The 12,972-nt window shown below is 32.5% G+C and overlaps 1 protein-coding gene across 1 annotated transcript; it reads left to right on the plus strand.

Moving 5' to 3' along the window:
* Positions 1-1,908: 1,908 nt before the first annotated feature.
* LOC139902162 (hydroxyproline O-arabinosyltransferase 1-like) lies at positions 1,909-8,641 on the plus strand. The gene is given in 15 exon segments (XM_071884814.1): positions 1,909-1,946; positions 2,052-2,092; positions 2,733-2,818; positions 2,912-3,030; positions 3,119-3,134; positions 3,334-3,466; positions 4,217-4,247; positions 4,351-4,414; positions 4,501-4,568; positions 4,664-4,865; positions 4,947-5,044; positions 5,133-5,319; positions 5,421-5,538; positions 6,031-6,058; positions 8,632-8,641. Coding segments are annotated over 15 exon segments (1,239 nt in total).
* The last annotated feature ends 4,331 nt before the right edge of the window (positions 8,642-12,972 follow it).

Here is a 12,972-nt window from a genome sequence, read left to right on the forward strand (position 1 = left end):
TTTTCGTGTATGGAGGACTGCAATCTTTACATATCCTCTTTGCTTACAAAACTTGTATTGCTCTCATATCCTGTGTACCTTATTCGCATTTATTCAAAATGTTGATTGCTTTTCAAAAAATAAAAATAAAAAAATCAATGTATAATAATTAAGAGCATAAAAAATCAAAATCAAAAATCAATTGTAATCATTAATCAAGTAAGTGAATTTTTTTTTTCTTTTTGAACGATAGTTTTGGATCATCTAGGGGGACTAAACCACTTACACGTTCATCTCCTGCAGTTGCATAACCCGCCACCAACTACTGCCCAGAAGAAAATCCGGCCCAATCCGAGGGCATGAGCGATAAAACTCCCTCCCCTATGGCCCCCATAACGTGATGTGCGGAACACATCCTTGAGTGGAATTCAAGGGTTAAGGTGCAACTTTGTGTGCAATGCTGCAGCCCACGGAAGTCGAACTCATGACCTCTCGCTAAGAGATGCATACCACTACCACATGAGCTATAACACAAAGTTATCAAGTAAATGAAACTAAAGTGAAATAGACCATATGGGTTTTGACAACACAAATAAGTGAATCAAGTAAATGTAACTGAAGGTAAAATAGACCATTTGGCTTTTAACAATATACGAGTATTATTTATGTTTTTTTATAGCAGTTAGTTAGGATTACTCCGAGGAGACTTAACCACTCACGCGGTTATCTCCCGCATTTGCTATACCCGCCCCAACCGCGTGCCCTGGAAGAAACCCGTACCAATTCCATACGGGCAGTGGTGGAAACAGAAAATTTTTTCACTAGGAGCGAATTTTTTCTAAAAACGTTAACATTCACTGCAAATTTTTTTTGCACAAAATATGAAGACTTTGAGACAAAATATGAAAACTTTGTGGACAAAATATGAAGACTTTGATAGAGGCGAAGAGAAGGGGGGACTGAGTGGTGCTCAGTCTCCCCAATGTCCAAATAAAACCCAAATTTCAATTGTATTTTAGGTCTAAATAATTATAAGTCATTCTCAATAAGCAACTCTCCTATGTATTATTATGTCTTAATAATTGTACATTAATTGGTTCAAATGTCTCAAACTCATATAATATAAAAGTTAGGAATCAATTATCACTATAAAAATTAGATTGTTTTACATTATTATTAATTATAAATTATAAATATAATATCTTTTTATCGAGTAAGTCATCCTCATCTTCAAATACTGGCTTCGCCTCTGAACTTTGGAAATAAAATATAGAAGTTTTTGGAGCAAAATATATATATAAATAGCAACATAATAGTTTAAACTACTATTTTTAACATATTATCTCTAAGAAATAATTGTTATTCGTATATATCTTAATTTTTAAAACATACTTGTTTGGTATTTTATATATTATTCCGTAATTTTAAACTATGTTAACCAAGTACTACATATTAGTTAGTAGTGTTTTACTCTGTATTTTTAGTATGGAAGTATGAACGTTAACTTTGTAAATAAAAGTTAAAGTGACAAAATAGAAGTCCAAAGGAATAAAAAGAAATACAAAGTAATAAAAAAAACTTTAAAATACTTTGAGTGAAAAGATTAATTAAGGGTATTGATATATACAACATAAAATTTACTACATCCACCACAAACTGTGCATTGTGCATTATGTATTTGTACAGTACAACTATACAATGTTTTTTGTGGTGGATGAAGTAATTTTCATGTTGAATATATCACTTTAATTAAAAAATAATCTCACGTGACTAGCTCCTGGCCTTTCCTTTATGGTCACCTCCTTCCCCATCTATCTTATTCACTCATGAAGCTACTCTTCTTAAAACTCCATTAAAACACCCTCAGTTACTTATGATTTTTCACATAAAATTACATTAAAAATCACTTAAAAATTTGTAAAAATAAAGATGAATTCACCGGGGGCATCTGCCCCTGCTGCCCCAAGGTAGTTCCGCCCTTGCATACGGGCATGAACGGTAATACCTCCTCCCCTTTACCCCCAACGCGATGTGAGAAATGTGCCATAGATTATTGATGTTTATACTGACAGTTTCAAAGATTATTGTTCGCGATGTGGGAAATATGCCATAGGTTATTGATGTTTATAAAGACAGTTTTTTGAGATTATCGTTAAGATGCATAAAATTTTTGTACAGTGTTATAATTGCCACTTTAAATATTATATCTATCTATCTATACATTATATAAAGCGCGTGTCATTATGCTGACGTGTCAATTCATCCTTTATTCTTGACACGTGTCATTCTATCGTTTTCCCATCTATTTAGTTAATTTATTCAAATAAGGAAAGTATTCATATTCTAAATAAAATGCAATTACTTTAATATTAAATTAAGTAAACAAAATAATATAACTATAAAAATGGAAGTAACAAGAGCAATAGAACTTCACTTTTAGCGTTAACAAAAATATAAAATAAGAATAATAATTTAAATTAAATAAATAAATAAAAGAATATAAATATAAATGTTAAAATTGTTTAATTATTCCTATATACTAATAGTCACGCCGGTTTTGGTCATTTTGTCCCAAACCCCGCCCAAATTTTGTCCAAAACGACATCTGCTCCCATCTATAAAAGGAAAAAAAAAACCCCACGTTTCTTCACTCTCTCCTCTCTGCACTCCTGTTGGCGATTCTTCTTGAAATCTAGGGTTTCCCCAATTCATTTACGCTTGGATTTTTTGGGGTTTTGTTGGTAAACAATTAGACAATCATAATCACGTGGTTTGTCTTTCCTATCGCGGTAGTCTCGATTTAACCCTAGGGTTTGATTTTCTTGCGGTGCCGTTGGAGGTGATGTTATGGTTGTCGGTTCCGTTGTCGCCGGTAGCATAAACGGCATCATAATCGTTCGTACCTGACAATCTGATGCTTGCGATGTGATAGCTGAGTGTTTGCTTAGGGCTTGGTTTTATTGCAGTGGCGTTTATGGTTGCCGTTGCGGCTGTCACCGGTAGCATTACTGACGACGATTACTTGCTCTTCCTCCCCGCCGTTATTCAAATGTAAGTTGGTTTAATTGATATTTAAGTTGATTTGTTCATTCTCTTTTTACTTTTTGCTCTCACTGGTTTGTGTCGATGGTGAATTTAGATGGTTTTCAAATTGTGTTTAGGTTAGTGTTTTTAGTTTTCCTGAGATTTAGGTATTACACTTTAATTATGAGTTTCTTATGCCAATTCTTTATGACTAATATGAAGTCGAACATTTTCTGATTTATTTTCTTTTAGAATCAGATGATTAAAGGTATGGTTTATTGTACCAAACGCAGGTCGATGTTGATTGTTTTAGTTTCACGATAATGGCAGTTGGTTATGTTGACTGCCTTCGGGTCGTCTCGAGGAGCTTCGTTGCCGTCTTCGGACATGGCAGCCTCTCTGCAGAGTTTGGTTGTAGTCCTCAGACATGGTAGCGTCTCTTTTGTAGATGATCGAAGAAAAGGTATGATGCTTTTCACAGCTCCCGTTTGAGGTTTATATCAAGAAGGTTAAAAAAAGGCTATGATGATATATACGTGGGAGTTGGGTCGAGCAACGAGGAAAAATGCATTCGTATCTTGGCGGGGCAATCTAAAGATTGCAGCCATGGCGATTCATGCTTCCGTGCTTGATTTCAAACACATATCTGAGCCTCATTTCTTCTTTTATATTTCTCCTTATTAAATTTTTGTAGGTGCTGGTATTGTTATTGACTAATCCATCAAGTGCAGGAGGTATTAAAGATAAATAAACAAGAGGTATTAGGACGTGTTGTTTAATTTTCAGAACAAGCAAGCTGACGAAGCCAATGAAATTGAGAGGTGCTAATGTAGAAATTGATAAAGAGGGAGAGTTAGGGGTAGATAAGTCAACGTCTACCTTCAAAAACTTCTTTGGCATGGATGCCTGTTTATGATGCTTATTTTGGCTATGCTATAACTCAGGTGACTATCAAAATACCATTTATTGAGATTCTTAAAAAAAACATATATAGTAGCACACTTTTCGCTTGATATTATGACTTATTTTATGATCTTTTTTTTCCCTTTAATTTTTGCGAAAGCATGTGACATACCATACTAATTTTTAGTATTGTTTTTATCGTCAATATCACCCGACTCTAAACCAAAATAGAATATGTGTGTATATATATATTGTGACATTGTAATTATATTATATAACATATTGTAATTAAGTTGCCCTTTTGTTTTAGGCTACCAGGTCCCAAAACTCATGAAAATAAAGTAAGTTTCATGTTCGTATGCTATCAAGGTCTACTAATATTGTTCATGGTTGTGTTTTTATGCTACTGTTAATCATAAGATGTGTTCCAAAGATTAATATCAGTTGGTGCAAGAATGTTTCTTGTGGTCACATTGTCGACTCAACCCCTGATTATTTTACAAATGATGTAAGTAAGCTTCTTTTTTTTTTTTTTTTTTATCGATTGTTGATTTTTGAGTTTGAATTGCCTATAAATTATCTTCATTTGTATAGGGTTATATAGTCTTAAATATACCCTGGACATTTTTGCAATGGCTGGAACAAGCAGACATTAAAGAAGAGTATGTAAAAACATAATATTATTCAATTTCTCAAATACTATACTAATATTATATATACATGAATTTTTAATATCTCATTCTTATGTTATTTGCAGTTATATATTGATGTCAGAGCCTGATCATATTATAGTTAAACCGATACCAAATTTGTCTCGAGACGGTCTTGGAGCCGCATTTCCGTTTTTCTACATTCAACCTAAAAAATACGAGCCGGTTTTAAGAAAGTTCTTCCCCGAAGAAAAGGGCCCGATTGCCAACATTGATCCTATTGGAAATTCAACTGTTATTGTTGGAAAGGTAGATATAATTATGCTTATATAAGTAATATTTAGATCTACTTTAAATCTTGATATAAGTTTGTTTTTCTTTATCGTTTAGGAATCACTTAAAAAAATAGCGCCTACATGGATGAACGTGTCGTTAGCAATGAAAAAAGATCATGAAGCTGATAAGGCTTACGGTTGGGGTCTCGAGATGTAAGAAATATGGAGTTTAAGATATTATGTAGTTTATTTAGTTGTTTTTTATTTTATTTAATTTATTATTTTTTGGTGTTATGTGCAGGTATGCTTCATGCTTCATGCTTCAGGTACGATTGATAAATTTTATGTCTCTTAAGTTCTCTTAAATAGGAACATTACTAATGTGAAACATGTTTATTTTTAATGTATATGTACAGCCATCATGGGACCAAGAAATTGGTAACAAATACATAATTCATTACACATATGGATGCGATTATTATATGCAGGTATATCGTTGCATCTGATTTCTATTTTTTATAATGTTCTGTTATTATTATTATTTTATTTATGAAGATAAAGAAAAGATAACTGATTGAAATATGTACCCGGGAAATTAACATATGAAAAGACTGCGGAATGGAGATTTGATAAAAGATCGTTTGATCATATCTACACTCCAAAAAACCTTCCACTAAACCCACCCGGTGTGCCCGAAAGTGTGATAAGCTTTTATTATATGATTTACCACTATGACTTTCAAGGTCAAACTTGGTACTTTTCAAATCAACCAACTATAAAGATAAGCAACTGAAAGGGCTGGCCATAAACGCTTTTATTGCCTATAGATTTGGTTTGGGACGTACCTGCACTCCACTTGAGTGCTTGCAGTTTAGTTTTCGTTTGGTGTTTTTGCTATTTTGCCTCTTAATAACATACGAGCCTTAAAAAAAGATATAATTACAATACCTATATTAATAAAGTAAATATGTATTCTTTTTAAAAAATATAATCTACTTGGCTCAAGCGACACTCTAAGTTTAGTTAGATTAAATGTGTTGAAGTCTTTGTGTTTTTATTTGATTTAGGCAAATAGGGTAATTATTGATTTCTAATGGGGTTTCTTGCAGATTCTCACTGGATCGATGTGCGGCATCTGACCTTTTGTCCACTTACTTTCACCAACGTAATCTACTTCATTACCACGTATCACTTTCCAGCTATGCTGAAGGTCGTTAGTAAAATGAGGTGTATTACATATTTTATAAATAGACATAACGTAGTCATTCTATGTATACAACACATATTCAGAAGTTTACACCCAATAGCGAACGCCGCAACGCGCGGTCCGACCTTCAACTAGTATATTCTAAGTACAATACTATTACGTAAATATTAAATCTGACAATTTTATTATCAGCTATTAGTAGGTATACACATAAAAAATTGTAAACAAAATCTGCATCCTAAATAATACATAAGATTATATTTAAGCATAAACTATACTACAGAACACAAATGTATATGTGAAATGTACGGAAAAATGAATAAACTTTAAATAAAATTAGGTATGTAACTTAATTTAAAAAAACAATCAAACATCTGTACTAAATACAAAATATAATATTTAAATAAATTTAAAGTACATTAAACTTTTCACATTTGCGACATATATTTTAACGGACGGGCTCATTTGCGACATATATTTTAACGGACGGGCTCATAAACATATCACTATATGTTCAAAAAATTAATTTTGTAACAATAAGAGGGCTCAATGAAAATCAATATGTTCCTAGACTTTTTAACCGTGGCCCATCAATAATACCCGGAAAAAAAAAAAAAAAAAAAAAAAAACTAGGAATTGAGAAATATTTACTCTCCTATCTTTTTTATAATGGTTAGAAAATTTATCATCTCACCGATGTGGGATGTAGCAAATAGTGATCAAATGAAAAGTCCTATTTATAATTGTTAACTTACAATTGTTTTAATTTTAATTATATAAAAATATATATCAGAAAATTGCACATATCATGTCTCTAACAACACAAGTTTAATGGGGGCAACTAAAATATATACATGCGAAAATAATATAAAGTTTATGTATCAATTCATTAATAAATTATACATGATTTTGGATTCTAATTATTAGATAGATGTATGTATTACTGCTTTTTAAATTTTAGACTGAATTAATGTAAAAAATTGCTTACTGTAAAAAAAAACTGAGCCACTTTGAAAATTTTTGAACTTTACAGTAATTTTTACGACCCCCACGAACTGATTTTCTGGATTCGTCACTGTGCATATAATAGTTTTAATTAACTTAGTGACAACTCTTAAGATTTGCATTAGAAAAATTCTGAAATTATATATCTAGACTTACTTTTTAGATAATTTTGAAATTTTGCTAGATGATATAGAGTGGCTTTGCTACATATTCGAAGAGAAATGACATATCGAGGTTGTTTAAGGGGAATCATGAGCCAATTGGGCTTTAACTGGAGATCGGACTGTAAACAAGTCAATCTTAGGGGTCAAAATCACCGGTTCTTAAACTATATTTGTGGGCCTATCTTATATTATTAATTTTGGGGACTGATTCGTACACCACTTGAAATTATCCATACACCACTAAATATGCTTTAGAGAGTTGTACAGTACAACACTGTGTTGCATATTTAGTGGTGTATGGATAATTTTAGTGGTGTACGAATCAGCACCCATTAATTTTGGATCAGTCTCATATATATATGCTCCGTACTTTTTTTTTTTTTTAAGACAACCATAATTTTATTTTATAAAAAGATATTGCAACAAAGTTGCATGTGAGGGCATGCAACTATACTAATTTACGTATACCCGAAACTTTTAGGATCTAGCAACAAAAAAACACGAAGAGAAAGAAGAGAAATTCAAGATCACACATTACGAAAGCTAGCTATGATCTTCAAACGAACTTGGATTTATTAACCATTGATTTCAATCTAACTTAAATTTCTTCGAGCGTCTAGAAATCCATTCTAAAGACTTGATTTGTATTTTATTTAGAGACATTTGGCAAAAATCCTTTTAGATGTAAAAACACTTGCTCTACTCAGTTCATAATGAGAATGATAAGATAAGACCAAATTATCAAAATATACTTTTTTGTGCCTACTATTGTTTCTTCCCCCTAAGTTCGTACCAATCTTTAAATGAGGATAAAATAAAAAGTGGGGTACGAAATAATAATAGTGGAGAATGAACGTCAAGTAATTAATATTATTGTGGTTCTTTTTATAAAATTAAATTGATCGGATGAGATTCATGTAGCAATAGAAGTAGGCGATGAATTAATTAAATGGCTCAGCTCCTTATTGCCCCTAACTTCCCTATAGGCTCATTGCTCTGCTAGTGCAATAATTGTTCAAATCATATGTAAGAATCGGTATGGTTGCTACAACTCAAGTATTCAACCAAATCACTTACGAAATATTGTAAATCTATTCAACACATTATATAACGTAATTACATACTACATTCGTCCCATATTAATAGTTTATAGAAAAAAGTATACAATTTAAGAAATTTCATCATTACACTGTATTCAGACAACGTATTAATACTCTTTCGTCTTATTTCAAGTGTTCAGATTTCAAACATTATCTTTAACCAATTAAAAGAGGTTTCACCGAGTAAAGAGATGATATTTTATTACTACAATATGAATTTGAGGTGTATCTGAATGAATTAGCTAAAACTGAAACTTGTAGCTAGAGCTTATTTTTCAAATTGAAATGTGGAGTTTATTTTTTTGTATGTGTCAATTAAAATAGCTGGAGCTGATAACTTATTGTTGTGAAATGACTTTAAAAAATAAAATATAAAATTGTAAAACAATATAACGTAATGTGCCTCGGGATTGACATTCAAGACGATGGTTGCGTGATGTGTAATGGTCTGGTGGAATCTATTGATCACGTTCTATTCGGGTGTGATATCGACGTATGGCGCAAGCTACGTATATGGTCCAGCATCAGCATTCCGAATATCTCATCATTGGGCGAATGGATCACATGGTATGAAGGATGGCAGACAACTACAGATTCAAAACAATGCATGTACGTGACTGTCTCTACTTTACTTTGGGTCATCTGGAGATTCGAAAACAACACAATGTATGAAGATAGCCCCCAATAAAGTGTTCGGTATTTGATAATATTCGAATTTCATCTTATAATTCGTTTTGTAATAGAGGCAAATTTAATATTTGTTGGAATTTGTGACTTATAAAGCCTTTGTAACCCCCTTGTAATTGTTGTTTGGTTCTTCTAGCGTCTTACTCGTTGTCGTGTTTCATTGGAAACGAGCAAAGTGATTTCTTGAAAGGAAGGTATATCTTAGACATGGCTCTTATCGCAAATTAATCCATAGACTATCTCAATAAAAAAAAGAAGAAAAATCTTATTTTTAAGGTCGACTTTGAGAAAGCTTTTGATAGCTTGAGTTGGGGCTTTCTCTTGGAAATGATGAAACATATGGTGTTGGTTAGTGATCCAATATTAATATTCAAATGTTAATCACTTTGTTTTGATGATGATATCAAGTTTTGTGTGCTTAAACGACGTATAGAACAACATAAGTTCACAAGCCTACCCTATCTCTAGCAAAAGACCAATTCACAATAATAAAATTGACAAAAATAAAACACGGATGATCCACGATCGACCGTAGGCCTGACCATGGATGCCCTGTACAAACATTTTCAAAGGATTTTTGAAAATATGATCCACGGTCGACCTCGCGGCTGACCGTGGATTTACTGCAGTTCTTTCTGTTACCAAGTCCATTCACTTTGAATTAGACCACTTTGAGTCATCTATAATTTACAAAACTTTTCTAAATATACTTAAAATAGTTGCCTTCTTTGTTTTCAAAAGAGTTTTGAACCAAAAGATGTTAATCTTGATTAATCACACCTAATGACACCTTAATGACACCTTAATGACAATTTAACTTAAAATAAGATTAAACACACAAGTGTGATATCTTTTTATCCTATTACTTAATGTCATTTAAACATACTAATAATGGTCATTAAAGCCCCAATTAAAGAGGTGCTCTCCAATTAGTTTTATGTACCATTGTATGTATGTAAATGTAACTATTTCAAGCTAGTCAAGGTTGTAACAAGGATTCAAACTAGTTCAATTAAGATGTAACAAGGTTCTAAAGAGCTAGATACTTCCATCAAAGAAAAACAAGTTGGTGAAGACATGGGTATGAGGTTTGGAATGTAGTGATTTATCTCTTTATGATTAGTGCAACTAGTCAAAGCTTTCCTAACTAGTTTCAAACAAATCTAATTGACTTGTAACAAGCACCAATTAAGCAAGATACTTCCATCAAAGATGAAGAAAAAAGTTTAAAGATTTAGGTAATGAAGTTTGGATGCTAGTGGTTTGTCAAGAGACAAAAAGCTGCATTTACCTTTTTAGGATATCAATGACAATGGTCAAGGATATTGGACTTTCCTCTTTAGCTAGCACATGTCAACTTCCATGCATATGTCCAAGATCAAAGGGGTAATGGAGTTAACTTCTAGGTGTATTAAGCATATTTTGAAGGCTCTATATTGGGTAAAGAAGCCAAAAATTCAAAGAAAAAGGAGCTCCGACGGATATGTTGAAATGCTGATAGAAGTTGTACGGTCAGGCGCACGGTAGACCGTGCTTAGACCGCAGTTTTGTCTGTCAAGTTTTTCTTTGAATATAAATAAACCTCTTGGACAAACTAGAAGACTACCTCTTTCCAACATTCTTTCAAAGTCATATCTACTGATCTCCCAAGCCTCAAGCACATATCTATGGAGAGATTATAAGAGAGAAAGAGAGATTCTATTTACACTAAGTAGAATTGAAATGTAAACTTTGTACTTATCATTTGTATCTTTAGGTTTACTTTGTAAGACACTTCCTTAGGGGGTCAAGGAAGTTAGATAGTTCTTATGATAGGAAAGACCATCTTGCTTAATGATTCAACTTCTTTAAAGGGATCTCGAAAGTTGATCAATTCAATTGGGAATTAAGTTGGTGTGACCTATTGAAGAACTACGAGTGATTGTAAGCTTAGCTATAAGTTTACTTGTGAGCTATCTTCTTAAAGGGATCTATAAGGTAGTTGTTATTTCACTAGGTTAGAGCATTAGGATCTTGTGGTAAGAGCATTTGGTGTTTGTGAATTCTTCAAAGGGACGTAAGAGTTCATAAGTAACGGCTTATCGAGGAGCTAGTGTTGTATCCGGTCACTCTACCGGGTTTGAGGTATCATCGTGAAGAAAACTCTCAATTCTTAGAATTGGGGAGTGGATTAAGGAGGATTAGTTAACATCCTCCCGAACCACTATAAATCCTCATGCTTGTGCACTTACATTCTCTACAAACTTGCATAAACAAACGCGAACGCTTCCGCACTTAAAACTTATCTTTTAATAGCTAAAGATTTCAAAAAAGTTTTAAGAAACCATTAAGTAACTATTCACCCCCTATAGTTACCTACAATTGGTATCAGAGCGGTTGCTCTAATCTTTGCCTAAAAAAACATTTTTGCGAAGACTAAAAATTTTTTGTACAAAAACCCGAGTCAAAGATCTTGGAACTAAGCTATACTTGTTCGGAACGCAAAATATATTTTGTAAAAGTTAGTCTTGCATCACGATGAAAATTTTCGTATGAGATGGTATGGTCACGACTCAAATGAAGTTGGACACTTCAAGGAAGAGAATGAAGAAACGTGTTATCTAGTAACTTCAAAACACGTACGTGATGAGGAGTCAAGAAAGGAACATGAATGCTCAAACTTAAATCCATTACATTGAAGAAAAATACCACCATTCAAATGGTGAGGTAAGTTTGCTTGTTTTTAGTAAAAATCTATAAACTAATAGGTTTATTTAAATGCTTGTGTACTCTATATGTTGTGATAATTAACAAAACATTGATTAAAATGAAAACCGTGAACAAAGAAACATTCTTTTAATAAACCAAGTTAATTTATTCTTTATTCTCACATACTAAGTATGGATAAAAAATGTGGGGTTGGGTTAAAATCACAACTATAAGTACACAATAGAAGCACATTGAAACTTTCCATGAAACTTAGGTCAATGCAATGTATGTGATAATTGAAATTACTTGTTGCATGAAAAATGACATGAGTTATTGTTTGATGTGTGCTTGATTAATTGACCTTACGTGCTATAATACATAGGTTGTCACATATCTTAGAGCCTTAAGTGATAGATATAATATCTAAGATTAAACTCTAAGCATCTAAATAAGTGTTCTCGAATAAAAAGTTACCTAGGGGTAATTATAACTTGAAACCAAAAAGCACTAGCTTGTGACTATTTTGAAAAAAAAAAGAATTACCTTTCTTCGAAAATGATAAAAAGTGGTGATATAGTAAAAGTGATTTTTAAAGTCAAAGATTTCAAATGATAAACCAATACTTGGCTATCAAAGACACCTTGAGTAAACCTATCACATGCTTTTCGAAAACACACTTCATAAAACTCAACGTAGTGCCAAACTTGTCGGCGGCCAAGCCTACGATCGACCATGGATCGACCGCATAGGCTCTAATCAAAATGTGCTTTTGCAATTTTAAGATTGGCCGTGGTTTGATACTTTTAGATGTTGATTCTTTGTAAATTGATTATAACATTAGATTTACATTGTTTATTGGAAAGATCTAAACATTTGCTAAATGTAAAGCTATTTATTGTCATCCAATGACACTTGTTTATATAAGTGATAGTGATTCTCAAACAACTATAAGTGTACACGATAAATTATTCTCACTCAAGACATGAACTTGGTTTATCAAATCATATAATATAAACATGTCAAAAAGGATAAACTTTAGTGTTTAAGAAAGGTACTAAAATGGGTTAGGGCGAGAGTATTTAATGCTAACAACCTCGGACCTAACAAATATTGGGTACCACGTTTTGTTTTTCTAAAAAGTTGTAGCTTTGTTAACAAGTGTGGGGGAAGACGATGTAATCACAAGTACTCAAAACACATGTCCATGATAAATATGTCACCCCGAGCACAAAGAACATGATGACGTGATGGACATATTTGAAGTACCATTATCGGTAGAGGTAACATTTC

This window comes from Rutidosis leptorrhynchoides, chromosome 3, assembly GCF_046630445.1.
Source record: "Rutidosis leptorrhynchoides isolate AG116_Rl617_1_P2 chromosome 3, CSIRO_AGI_Rlap_v1, whole genome shotgun sequence".
NCBI classification, from domain to species: Eukaryota; Viridiplantae; Streptophyta; class Magnoliopsida; order Asterales; family Asteraceae; genus Rutidosis; species Rutidosis leptorrhynchoides.